Genomic DNA, 13,293 nt, shown 5'->3' on the forward strand with positions numbered 1-13,293 from the left:
TCTTGGCTCACTGGTGGTAAAGGTGTTTGAAGGAACATAAGGCAGCTGTGTTTTCATATTGGACTGAGAGGAGCTGGAACTTAAGGAAGTTGAGGCAGAATAGGAGGGAAGGGGGGCTGATAAGGAGGAAACAGGTGATGAAGTGGAAGTAGAACTGGCAGAAATTAAATTAACAGAAGAAGATAAAGTTGTTGAAGTCTTGGTGGGCTCCTCTTTATCTATAGACCCAGGCTGAGACAAAGGAGGATACTGGAAGCCAGTTTCAGCCTGTTGGTCTTCATCTGCAGTTTGTGAAGAGCCTGTTACTACTACAGATGGAGTCGCAACATCCTGGGAAGTGACAAGTTCTCCAAACTTGAGCACTTTTTCACTGCCGGGCACAGGAAGTGCAGATTTCATGTGGTGGAGTGGGGAAGTTGACACAAACATCACAGTATTTGTGACAGCAGCCATAGCTGGTGTATGGGCTGTTGAAAATGATGTTGGTGAGGATGTTGATTGTTCTGTTCCTGACAAGGTAGATGAGACAGTAGTAGACAGATGTGATTTAGAGGCAACTTCGTCCATCTTTTCTGCTTCTAAGCCATGCCTCCCAGTTCCTGTTTCCTTATGATGAGTTGATTGGACTCCATCTTTGACTTTAAAATTGGGAAAATGAACATGCTGCTGCAGGTGGACTTTTGGGATAGTCACTTTAATCCTCTCCCTGTTGGACATTTGGGATGGCGTGTGAGACAGCAAGCCAAATTTGAGGTTCACTTCTTTGGAGGCGGTATTAGCGAGGGTGTCGTAGTGGGATTGTTGCTGGGTCTTCAGAATTACAGCAGCCTGGAGGTTCTGGTGTATGTTTGGCTTTTGCACATTGACACCTGAGACCGAGCTCATCATGTCAGACTCTAACAAGCACAAAAGAGGAAAAAGATCAAATGGTAAGAGTTAAGGAGGCAAGGGAAGTCTATTTGTACAGCAACTTTCAAACATGACAAAAAATAGGTAGTTACAGTTATAGTTACATTGCAGTGTTTACTGTCTTCTACCCACTGCTGTGCTGTGGAATCAATGAATGTGGGAGAATTAACACAAGACAGTGGCTAGTACAAGATCAAATTTAAAGGAATAGTTTGAAAAGTTGGGAAATAAACTCATTCACTTTGTCAATAGTTAGATGAGCAGATTGATACCACTCTTGAATATGAGATACGTATCAATCTTCTCATCTAAATTTAAGCAAATAAGTGTATTTTATAAAATGTCAAACTATAGCTTTAATAGCTGAGTTTTTTTTTATGCTCACCTTTGCATACAGGCTCTGTGCTGTTCCAGGTGAGGCCCTTACAGTATAACATTGAGGGTCCGTGTAGCCGAAAGCCACTATCACAGCTGAACACTGCCCAGGAGCCATCCTCATTCATGCTGCTCGTCCCGTGGGTAAGCCGCCCCGGGTTGGAGCAGCCGGAGCCTGAAAGAAGGGGAGAATATCATGGAAAGTGAAGTCTGAGTCTGACCAGGGACCTTATTGCCTTTGTTGTTGTTTCCTATCAACTCCCTACTGTGCACTGCAACAGAAGCAAAAAAGCATCCTCTAAATGCATCTACTGACTAAAACAGAAACCAAAATCCTAAAACAAAAAGGTTTACAGAACATGCTTATGAATGAAGCTCCTCACCGACACAGACTGGGGTGTCCCGGGACCAGTGTCCAGACACACAACTGTTGGTTTTGTATCCATGGAGCTTGTAGCCAGGACGACAGCGGAAGATCACCAGCAGTCCACCATAACGGAAAAACGTCTGCCCGTTCTCCAGGTGTCTAAAAGTGCTGCATCCTTCAGCTCCCCACGCTGTAGGACAGTTTCACAGTGAATGTCTGCAGTTGTCTGAAAAACGCTGCTTACTCTAAACAACACAAAGTCAGAAAATTAACTTGAAGAAGTACCTGGAGCACAGATGCAGAGCAGAGTGACCAGTGCTGCCAAGAGCCCCATCTGAACTCCCAGATGGGATTGGAGGCTACAGAGAAGTACTTGGAGAGTGAAAGTGGGAAGTATATGAGAGGTTGTAGATTGAGGGGAGGGGTGGGGAGATGTGGTCTGGGATTACTACAGGATGGACAGATGGGAGGAAGGAAGGGAAGAAGGAGGGGTAAGATGGTGCATACACATAACACTCTGACAGATGGATGAGTAGGTATCAGGGGAGATGCTGTTTTTACCTGATTTAAAGTGAGTAGCAACAATTTAATGTGTTGCTTCAATATATATACTCCGACATAAGCAGTTTGACCAAAAACACTAAATCAGTTACAAAAATAATTAGTCTCCACAACCCCGTTTGTCTCTCACCCTTCACTTCTGTAGGAACCCCTCATCTAGTGTGTGTGTGCACCTGTTTAAAGTGTGTGTGTGTGTGTGTGTGTGTGTGTGTGTGTGTGTGTGTGTGTGTGTGTGTGTTTTTGTTGTTCAGTAAAATCTGAACCCATCATTACTCAACCTGACAGGATGCCTGGACCTGTTTTACAGCTCTCACCGTTTGGTAATTATAGTGGGCAGAGTTAGGGTTAGAAGATATATAGATAGATGCCAGAGTGAAGTAGAATATGAACACACACACACATACACACACACACACGCACGCACGCACGTACGCACACACGCACGCAGTCTAATGAAAACATACACAAAACGTACAAAAACAATACAACAATTCGTTACAAAAACTAGACAATTTATTCCTTTTTGGTAAACAGCTGAACACACACCAGCTGAAACTCTAACATTAGCAGCAGTGTGTTTCTCCTTTTTATACTTCAGGCATCAATACATGTAAAACTCATAGGTAATACTACAGTAGCCTACTGACATGTAGGTAACAGTGCTACATCACACTGGTACTCCTGCTGTATGTCTGTTACACAATATCATCTATACATCTGTGCTACATCAAACTGTACCTAAGGCTTATAGTCCCAGAACCTGCTTCAGACCTTCTTCTAGCAATTTATTTTGACTTGGTGGGGTTCTTGGTGACATTCCTGTGTACCTTTATGCCTAGGACTTCCATCTTGTTTCCTTGGGCAAGACACTGAGCCCCAAATTGCTCCAAATGGTCAGATCAGCACCTTGCACGGTAGTTTGTGACAGGCAAATTGTAAAGCGCTTTGAATAAAAGTGATATATAAATGCAGCCATGTACCATAACATAATCCTTTTAAATAATGCCACATTTCATGACAATCCATCCAACGTTTGTCGAGCCATTTCACACTGAGAAGGCTAAACAAGTGGTGCCTCATTAGGATTCATCGCCTGCGAATCATTAAGGTCTTTACTAAAATTGATGCCAATCCATCTGGTTGATGTGGAGATATTTGACTGTATTCAAATATGGCCTGCTGGTGGTGCTAGATGAAAGGTCAGAGGATCACCAATGACTTATCCTCTGGGGACTATTAATGTCTGTAAAAAGTTTCATGGCAATCCGTCCAATATTTGTCGAAAATGTTTGGATGGATGCAACTTACGGATTGACATTGCCGTGCATAGATCAATGCCGACAGTGTGACTAAAAACACACCAACAAATGACAAAATGCATCAGTACTTTTAAGGTGCATTTGTATTTTTTCTTTAACAACTTAAGAAATACTGAAGTATTTTGTCTTTTCCCTACTTTCCTTCCTTCCTGCTGATCTTGCAGGGCTTCCACACTGTAGTGTTCAGATTCTTCCCTTCACAAATACTTCTCCATCCATCTTTCCGTTGAGTTGCTGATCCTTGTTGTCCAGTTTGTGTACCACTCTGAAGGCCTCTAGGAACTCAGTGAAGTCTATGCTGCCGTCCTTGTTGAAGTCGATACTTCGGGCCAGGTCATCGATGGCTCTGTCGTCGATGTCGACCCCCAGGTGGGCGCTGAAGAGACGCCAGGTGTGACGAAACTCTTCGATGGAGATCAGACCTGAACAACACACAAACCCCCACATCCTGAACTGTAAGGAATACATTTAGAATTTTGGACACTGTCTTTAAAGAGATTTTTTTTACCTGAATGGTCTTTGTCTATAATGTTGAATATTATCTCAATGTCTGTCCTGTATCTAAACAGAGTTTCAGCCAAGTTTGAAGTCACCTAAAAAGGAGGAAAGGGGAAAAGAAAACAGTAGACATCTAAACAATAGCTGTGTTTGATAGAAGCAGGGGTCGAATATGTACTATAATCCTAAAAGTACCAGTATCACAAGGGAGAACAAAAAGGCTTGGGCTGCCAGTTGGATTGTAACATGTTTAAAGCTTGGTGCTGATTCTCAGGCAGAGTAAATTAAGTTTTATTAAGTGCCCATATTTGTGTGCATATTGCATATTGAAATCTCACTTTTCTTCATTTAAATGCTCCACTCCATTTCATTACATGCATTATCACATGCTTCACAAAATTATCCAACCTCTTTCGCTTTCTGAGACTTAAACCTACTGACAGTTTTAAAACGGTCCTTTAAAAAGACTGTCAGGGCTTAAACAAATGTAGTGGAGTAAAAAGTACAACATTTCCCTCTGAAATGTAAAAAAGTATAAACTTAAAATACAAAGATCTCAAAATACCCTTCAAGCACATTAACCCCTCACTTCTCTGACCTGAGGCAGAGAAATCCCTGATTCCATATCCTCGAAGCAGGACTGATAGTCCACACTGCCATCTGGTGCCAGACGGGCTAAGTGTGGACGAAGTGTTCTCCAGGGCAGATCCAGTCTCAGCACAGACTCCAACACCTGAGCCCATTCACTGACTGACACACTACCTGAAAAAGATATGCTTGCATATAACAACTATACATGTCAACCTGGTTAAATACATGTAATACGTAAGTGAAAAGAGCGCACCGGTATTATTCAGGTCGTACTGCTGGAGGCCTGACAGCAGCTCTGAGCGATGGGAGAACAGCTTCTCCTTCAGGGCCTTGAGAGCAGAGCCTTCAGCAGCTCGTACTCTGCAGACACACATGCAAACACAGGCCAATAACTAAGTGTGAGCTTTCCTACTTAAATGCTTAAATTCAAAATGCTTGTTTTGACCGCTCAGCAGTCCAAAACCCAAAGCTAGCCAATTTATAACAATCTAAAACAGACACATTTTACATAAACAAATAACCCTTGTGTTGTCTTCCCGGGTCAAAATTGACCCAGTCTGTTTTGCCTGTTTTATAAAGCATAAAGTATACATCTTCTAAGCCAACTTCATTCCAACTTATTACCGCTAGTTTTACACTTATGTTTGTAATTCATGGTCAATAAACCTCATTCATATTAAAATATGCCTAATTTTGAGTTAAACCCAGAAATTATGAATTACCTTAGCTAATAATTAAGATCAGAGGAACGTATGTTGATGCATAATTACAGCCTGTTTCGTGTATGGAACTATCCATGTTATTTTTGGGCAATTTGGCTGAAAGAAACCCATATTTTTTATACAGATCTTCGAAAACGGGTCAAATTTGACCCGAGGACCACACAAGGGATAAACACCAGACACCTGTTGTACCTCTGTGTCAGGGTGAGTTTGCGTGTTGTGCGGCTGACTTGGTACTGGTAGAAGCGGGGAACCAGTTCTCGGCCCACTTTGATGTAGGCACCACGGTTGCTTCCCTCCTCATAGTAGTTTGACGCTGAGAAAATGGTGATCACCTGTAGAACAAACATGCACGCATTTATTTCTCCAGACTCAAACATTTTTGGGACAATCTCAATGAATTTATTGCAACCCGTCTACCTGTCCACCATGACAGAGCTCGTATCCCTCCTGTTTGCACTCATGGGATCTGATGAGCAGCTGGAGTCCGTGCTGGTGCAACAGTCTCTGGGTGACGTCAGGGCCGAAGTAGCAGCCTCCTCCTCTGAATGTGTTGGGACTGCAGCCTTTTTGGGTTTTAGGGTCACTCCACAATATATCCACTATCTGCAGCAGATAGGAAGAGAGGCAGATACAAGTGGTGAATAAGACACAAAAGACATCAGTCGCATAATGTTCATTTGTTTCCCACTGAATCCACTCCTCCAACCTGTTTCCATTCCCGATCATGTTGTGGAGGTGAAGGAGGGGGAACAGAGGACAGAGAGTCAAGAAAAGGCACTTGGAGGTCATTGATAGCGTAAGGCATGCTGGGAGAAGACGGGCACGGATGAGGCGACAGGCACGATGGAGAGCAGAGCGAAGAGGAGGAGGACGATGATGAGGAGGACGACGAAGTGGAGGCGGCGCTGTCTTGTTGGCTGTGCCCGCATCGCCTATTTCTACAGAAGAAAAGGGGTAGAAGAGAGGGTCTGTCGCTTTTTAACAAGAAGTCAAATTGTACATTTGTTCTGTCAGTGTCTGTGGGCTGCTGTCAGACCTCTGGTTGGAGGTTCTTTGGTTCTTGCTGTGGCTGCGGCTGCTGCTGGGACGAGAGCAGGCTGTAGATCTCAGTCTCTTCATCTGTCTGAAGGACTGGCCGATGTCCAGCTGCTCCACACTGCGTCTAGGAAACCTCAGGGCAGATTTCACCTGGAAGAGCAGAGAAGGAAAGAGAAATAAAGTGAGGACAAAGGTATTTGTTTTCCAAATTGAAGTTCCATGTCAAGTGTCTGAGGATAGTGGGTAACGTACAGTATGTTGTACAGGTTGTAAAGTCCTTTGAGGCAAAAACTAACTTGACCTTAACAAATGAGCTTATAAACATCCTTAGTACAGTACTACTTCTTATCTGAAGTAAATGAAAAAGGTAAAAAAAAATCCAACCTAAAATACACAACTATTATACATACATAAAGATAGAGATTACAGATGATTTATTGCATTCTAGGAGTTACTTTGTGATACTTATATAATTGTATATTTTGTTGCACCCATGTCATCCTGTACTTCAGAAGTAATTTGCTGCATTTCCCTAAATTACTTTTAAAATTTTTAGGGGTGTGCAAAAACATCGATTCACATTTGTATCGCGATTCAAGCTCTATCGATTCAAAATCGATTCATAGAATTCCAAAAATCGATTCATGTTTTTAATTTATAAAACAAATAATTGAAATGTTAGTTTTAATTTTTTTTATTGTATGTCTACTGCAATCACATGGGAAAAGTAACTACATTTACATACTGTGAATCGTCTTTTTAAATTGAGAATCGTTTTTGAATAGAAAATCGATTTTGAATCGAATCCTGAGCCTAAAAATCAATATCGAATCGTGACATTTTCTGAATCGTGCACCCCTAATGTGTATTTAATTATAATCCAATGTGAGGAATACATGCATGCTTATTTTTCATTTGTGTGAATGATGAATTTTGTCATTTTCTGGATCTTGGGCCATTCATTCAAAAGAATAAAAAAAAACACACATAAACAAAAAATGTATTTGATATACAGAACTGAATGTTGTTTAAACCCACGTAAGTATGTAGCATGGACCATGTCTGCTGGATATGAACAAAGCCAAAGTTAGCCATAATATCTACATTGAAAAAAAAAAAAAATTCTCTAACCTCTAGTGGCCAACATTAATTATTGCTGTTAAAAGAGTACAGCTGGAGGATAAAGGGTGGCTGCTTGTTTCCACTGACCTTGTGCCTCTCTATGGAACTGAGGAAGTCCAGGTCGGTCTGATCTGATATCCCTCCGTGAACAATCAGGATCTTTCCGTCAATGACTGTTGCGACGGGCAGAAGGCTGAAAACGTCCTGAAACAGCTGGAGGATCTCACGGCCATGAGCCTGCACACAGTCAGCCAAATTTGTAATGCACCCATTACAAAGCTCCACCAGCTGTGACAGTCAGCAGTTACATGCTGCAACCTGCGGAACATGCAACTGAGTTCTGTACATAATAAACGCAGAATAATGACATGTGTCTGGACTTGACTGTACCTTGTGTTTCTGCATGACTTCTTTTGTGAACCCATATCTGAAACATCAATGTAAAAACATATTCTAATTTTACTACTCCCATGTTTGTGGTAAACCTAAATGGATAAATGTTTTCTTCTTTCTACCAACCTGAGGTTCATTATGTGGTCTTCATGGTTTCCTCGGTTCAGGTGCATGTAGTCGGGGTAAAGCAGCAGGTAGGCGAACAGGAGGATGACCACTTCGATGGACTTTTTCCCACGGTCCACAAAGTCCCCATTAAACACATATGGCGTCTCCGCAGAGGGAAGGCCATTCTGAACAACAGCAACATGCCGGAAAAATACATCAACTTAAAAGTGTATTTACATAAAATTGGATGCATCTGCATAAAACAAAATTTCCCTGTAAAACAGGTAGTAAAGGATTTTAAAGACAATTGTTGCATAGAAAAAAATGGCTTTACCTTATAAAATATTAGAAGTAAGTCATCAAGCCGCCCATGCAGATCACCTGTACCAAAAAGAAAATCACAGGATTGCAAGATTTGGTATCTTATTTCTGGCTTAATTGATCCCTGGCTGATTTACAGAGGAGGTGTGAAAACATCTCAACCCACTAAACAGTGTGTGTTTTCTGTTTTAGTCACAAGTATTCTTGAGTTTAATGAGATGTGAATCTGCAGGAGGAGGCAGCCGTGGAAGAGGAGTCAAGTGCCTGATCAGTGTGCAAATAAACAAGACCTCCATTCTTGGAACGCTGCCATTAAGATACAGAAAACTGTATTTAAAACACATTTGCAGACATCAGCGATTATTTAACTGGTAAGCAGGTCATTAATGTATTGAGCAGCACACTGTACTGTGCGATGTAGCAGGTGCACAAGCAGAAGCAAAATAATCAGACTGAAACGTTTGTTGTGTACTTAAAAATGACAAACGATTTTGAATCTTGAATAAACAAGTGAAACTGAGATCATGGTCACCCACCACATATAGTGATCTCATTGGTGTAGGATGTCGACAAGTGGGTGATGTTGGGCATCTGTTTGAGGAGCTTTTTGGTCTCGCACAGCAGCTGCAGAACATATCTGGCATGTAGAGTCTGCACGGAAAAAAAAATAATGAAGTCCCAGAAAGCAGCCAAAATCTAAACCAAGACAATCAAAAGTATTCTGTACCTTCTGCTCCTTAAATGCACTAAGGAGAGCATTCGTATCAGAGACAGAGAGAGGAAACGAGAGCCGGGGCCCGGTGTACAACTCTGGAATAGGGATCATGTTGTAGCAGGTCTCTCTGTCTAACCAGGGGTCTACCACTGGGTCCAGCAGCTGGGAGATCAAGTCTGGAGAACACAGTGTGAGGAACTGTGAACATACTATCATAGCCATAAAGTAGTCCTGCTCATTGATCTGCAACATTACCGGCCTAAATCCGGAGATATTGGAGAAGTAGACACCTTGGAATAACATATTTTACAGTACAGCAAAATCGCTGACAGTCGACAAATTGATATCACCTCACAGTATACAGTCATCGCCCAACTGTGATAGTTCAGGTATAACCAGCACTGAAAGCAAAAAGTAGATTCCCCACACTGGTTTATGCTCCCATAATCACTTCAATTACTGCACTGTTTTAATCCGTCATGGATCTTTGTCAGGCCCGATAAAGGACTTAAACTTTAGACTCCACAGATTTTACACACCAAAGTCTGTTTACAGATTTTGGGTAGTGTGACTGACTATGTGGAAAAAGCCTTTTGTGCCTCTAGTTGCGCAAAATCTGATACATTGCCTTAAGTGATGTCCTTACGATATTTTAGAAGGAACTATGTTACTTTTTAATCCACATAATTTATTTAATAACTTCAATTTCTGGATAATTTACAGATTCAGATTAGTAAAACAAAATACGATCAACAAATAGATTATTTATAATCTATAATATGTATATTTTAATGCTAATACTTTTGTGCTTTAATTTAGGTAACATTTTGAATGCAGGACTTCCACTTCTTCCACCACTGCTGAACAGCAATCAGATGGTCTCTCTAAGTAACATGAATGAAGTAAAACGCTTTTGTAGGTAAACAAAATGAAGGGTTTACCCAATGAGCTAAAAACCCATACACAGATTTTAATTATCTATAATAAAAACTGTTGACACAGCATCACATCTAGCTCTGTGTGAGCTCACTGTTGAATTAAAAGACCACTCCAATATGCTAATGAAAACCTCTAATTTATGCAAACAAACAAGGCATGAACAGACATCTACCTCCAGGCCTATTTCTCTTTTGTAAGTCTTTTGTCCATTTCCCCTTTAGTGTCTTTTAAATGTCCTCTATTCTGTCACAAGCACACACACACACACACACACACACACACACAAAGATGGTGATATAGTATTTATATAATGATGATGTAGTATTTATATGATAAATACAGGCAGCAAGAGTCTGGCCTCTTTGCATCACTTATGTTGACTCAATTTTATGTAGAGGATGCACAGTAGATGTTAAGCAATGAGGGCTGACCAAAGGATTAGCTCGTCAATGAAGCATTATGCTTTTTGCTGGATTAGCGGGTCAATACATACTTAAGCCACAGCTGTGTAACACACCAACATGGTGGCCTCCACATTCACAGTAGTTGCTAAGCAACAGGGTATACGCAATAGATTTTCTAATGTAGACCAAAACACAGAGGCATGAAACAAAACATGGGTAGTTTGATGGAGGTAAAAAAAAATAAAAAATACATCTACTCTATGTATAATCTTCCAAAAACCATTAAACCCCATCTGATAACTAATATACTAGTTGAAATTACCATATTATTAACATTTCATCTCTCGCTAGTTGTGTTTACCAACAAATGAGTTGAAAACATCCTTCTTTAATCATGCAATTTCACATAATAGCAAACCAGCTTCAAATAAACCTAAAAAAAAGATGCTCAAAAGCTTTAAAAAATACATGAATAAAAAGGCAAAATGGTGCAGAATAACTTGACTGTAAGTGTCCGTATGTCAGAGACACACATTAGGAGTGAATGCTTTACATGCACAGTGCAAAATAATAAAGTACAATACATTTGTCCTCCATTCATATCCATACAATCCAATGTGTTTTACTCCATACATTTCCAAATAACAAGGATGAAGTCAGAGTTTTCAATACACAACATCTTATCTTTTCTTAAAATGATGTGGATAAAAGAGTATTTGGGCTCCTAACCTGGTCCATTTCCATTCAGCTGAGTGAAGTTGTCGAGCATGAAACTGAAGAAACTGGAGAGCTGAGGAAAGAAAAAACAAAAGAAAAAAGGTGTTTTAAGCTTTCTGATGCTTCTGAAAATTAGCATCCATGTGTACTTTGAGTAAAAGCCTGCGCTGAGAGTCACCTGGAGCTGGTCCTGTTCCCCGGCGTATTCAATGGACTGAAAGATGTTCCAGGTGTACCTGCGCCTCATCTCCAGACGGGCCATGTAGCGCCGGTACCATTGCTGGATCAAAACCGCTGCCTTCATAGCTATGACAAAACACCAGCTGTTTGGTTTTTTTTACATTTTATATATTCACATTTTATATAAATGGGAGACATGTTTATTAAATATCTGATTACACACACACACACACACACACACACACACACACACACACACACACACACACACACACACACACACACACACACACAATCTTTAGAGATGAGCAGGGTCTTACTCAGAGCCGGGCTGGGAGTCTTAACTGTGTCATCTGTGAGAAGAAGAAACTACAACTCAGCATAAGAAACTGGTAATTAAAGACAACACACACGCACAAAGAGAGATAACAAGACACAGGGGAGGTCACGATTATCAGTGGGACTGGAGAAACTAAGCAAATTAAAAGCGCTTTCAGGAGAAACAGCACTCATTTAAGAGAGACGGAGTGTGAAGAAAGAAAAGCACCATCTGTCAAACATCTGGGGTGTGTGCAACAAGTCGGAGGGAAATCTATCACAGCAAAAATGTATTACCATCAGATTCATTCTAGACAGTGTGACTTTGAGATGCGTAAAATACTAAACCTAATAGTACTGCCATGACATCTGCTAATAATACACTAAGGAGCACTTCCCAAGTAGTTACATAATGATTCACAGAGGAGATCAACAAGACAAAAATGGGGCAAGAAAAGAAGTGCAACTAATGATTATTTTTTATCATCGATTAGTCTGCCAGTTACTTTCTTATTCAAATCAATTAATTGATTAGTCTCTGAAATGTAAAAAGAACTGTGACCAAATTCTCATCACAGAGTCCAAAATGACATTATCGAATGTGTAATTATATATATAATGTGTATAATTGTGTGTTTGGCATTATTTCTTTAAGAAAAGACTTAAATGACTAAATGATTATCAAAACAGACTAATCGATTAATCGACTATTTGTTTGCGCTCCAGTTTTTAATCTGGACTAAGGAGAAGACAACACATATTGCTAGGATCTATATATAGGATCTATACTGGGAATGGCAGACTGTATGTAGCAATTACATGTGCAATCTTAAAATAAAACAACTTAAAGGCTGTAAGGACACAAACATGAGTTACACAATGTTAGATTTCAATTATTTCTAAGATTGCACTCCAATTAGTATCCAGAAATATTTGTGCTCAGCTGGTCTACACCCACAGACTCTAATTTGATGGGGGGGGGGGTTTCCACACCTTTCCTCAGGGGCAAAACATCCATATGTCAACATAATCCATCTGAAGTGAAGGAAAACGTGTAAGGACCATAATAACAGCTCCCTCCTTTAACACATATTTACCTGTCTCCACTCTTCTCCCTTGTTTCTCCGTAGCAACGGAGGTGCCACATCCCATGATCAGTCAGTTTTTTCAAAGTTGAGTCCCATCTGGCTGGTGGCATGCAACTGCTTCCATGAGAGAGTAAGAACATTACAGTTGTCATGCTGCATCATTAACTGGTTGTTTGAATGGGAGAACTGGCTTTCACTCTTTAGTTCAGATGTCTCCAGAACACTTTATCCAGTCTCGCCCCACAGCAGTGAGCATTTCTGTGTTTAGTTGGTCACCTCTTGCAATATTTACAACTCTTTTCTGTTAAGCACACACTGCCCCGTGTGTGTGTGTGTGTGTGTGTGTGTGTGTGTGTGTGTGTGTGGGGGGGGGTTACATATGAACATGCATTAAGTTAAGGCTCAATGAGTTTCCTTTCAGCGTATCCCAGCCCTTCAACGATGATCTGCAAATGTGCATTACATTAGGCTTCGATATAAAAACATATGCCACAATAACGAAGCATTGGCTGCCTATCACGCTTCAACACACTCAAACCATGCTTGAACCAAGCCATGTTTGAACAGAAAAATCTAACTAAAAAGGAAAATGTTTCCTATTGCGC

At 40.7% G+C, this 13,293-nt stretch overlaps 1 protein-coding gene across 1 annotated transcript; it reads right to left on the reverse strand.

Moving 5' to 3' along the window:
* Nucleotides 1–2,798: 2,798 nt before the first annotated feature.
* On the reverse strand, nucleotides 2,799–12,771 carry ppef1 (protein phosphatase, EF-hand calcium binding domain 1). The gene is made up of 18 exons (XM_078257003.1): nucleotides 12,698–12,771; nucleotides 11,603–11,635; nucleotides 11,281–11,408; nucleotides 11,115–11,175; nucleotides 9,055–9,218; nucleotides 8,864–8,978; nucleotides 8,341–8,387; nucleotides 8,025–8,191; nucleotides 7,896–7,932; nucleotides 7,593–7,742; nucleotides 6,382–6,533; nucleotides 6,052–6,283; nucleotides 5,763–5,948; nucleotides 5,535–5,677; nucleotides 4,874–4,980; nucleotides 4,628–4,791; nucleotides 4,040–4,124; nucleotides 2,799–3,953 (listed from the first exon to the last, which is right to left on the reverse strand). Exons 1-18 carry the CDS (start codon nucleotides 12,750–12,752, stop codon nucleotides 3,715–3,717), a joined length of 2,265 nt encoding a protein of 754 aa, XP_078113129.1. The 5' UTR covers nucleotides 12,753–12,771; the 3' UTR covers nucleotides 2,799–3,714.
* Nucleotides 12,772–13,293: the final 522 nt, after the last annotated feature.

Source organism: Sander vitreus, chromosome 1 (genome assembly GCF_031162955.1).
Source record: "Sander vitreus isolate 19-12246 chromosome 1, sanVit1, whole genome shotgun sequence".
In the NCBI taxonomy this organism is placed as follows: domain Eukaryota; kingdom Metazoa; phylum Chordata; class Actinopteri; order Perciformes; family Percidae; genus Sander; species Sander vitreus.

Excerpts from the sequence above, each read along its gene's own strand:
- ppef1 (XM_078257003.1), bottom strand. The coding sequence starts at position 12,752 with ATGGGATGTGGCACCTCCGTTGCTACGGAGAAACAAGGGAGAAGAGTG. Across the intron at positions 6,284-6,381 it reads CAAAGAACCTCCAACCAGAG|AAATAGGCGATGCGGGCACA; the intron begins GTCTGACAGCAG and ends TTTCTTCTGTAG. Across the intron at positions 5,949-6,051 it reads ATGATCGGGAATGGAAACAG|ATAGTGGATATATTGTGGAG; the intron begins GTTGGAGGAGTG and ends TATCTGCTGCAG.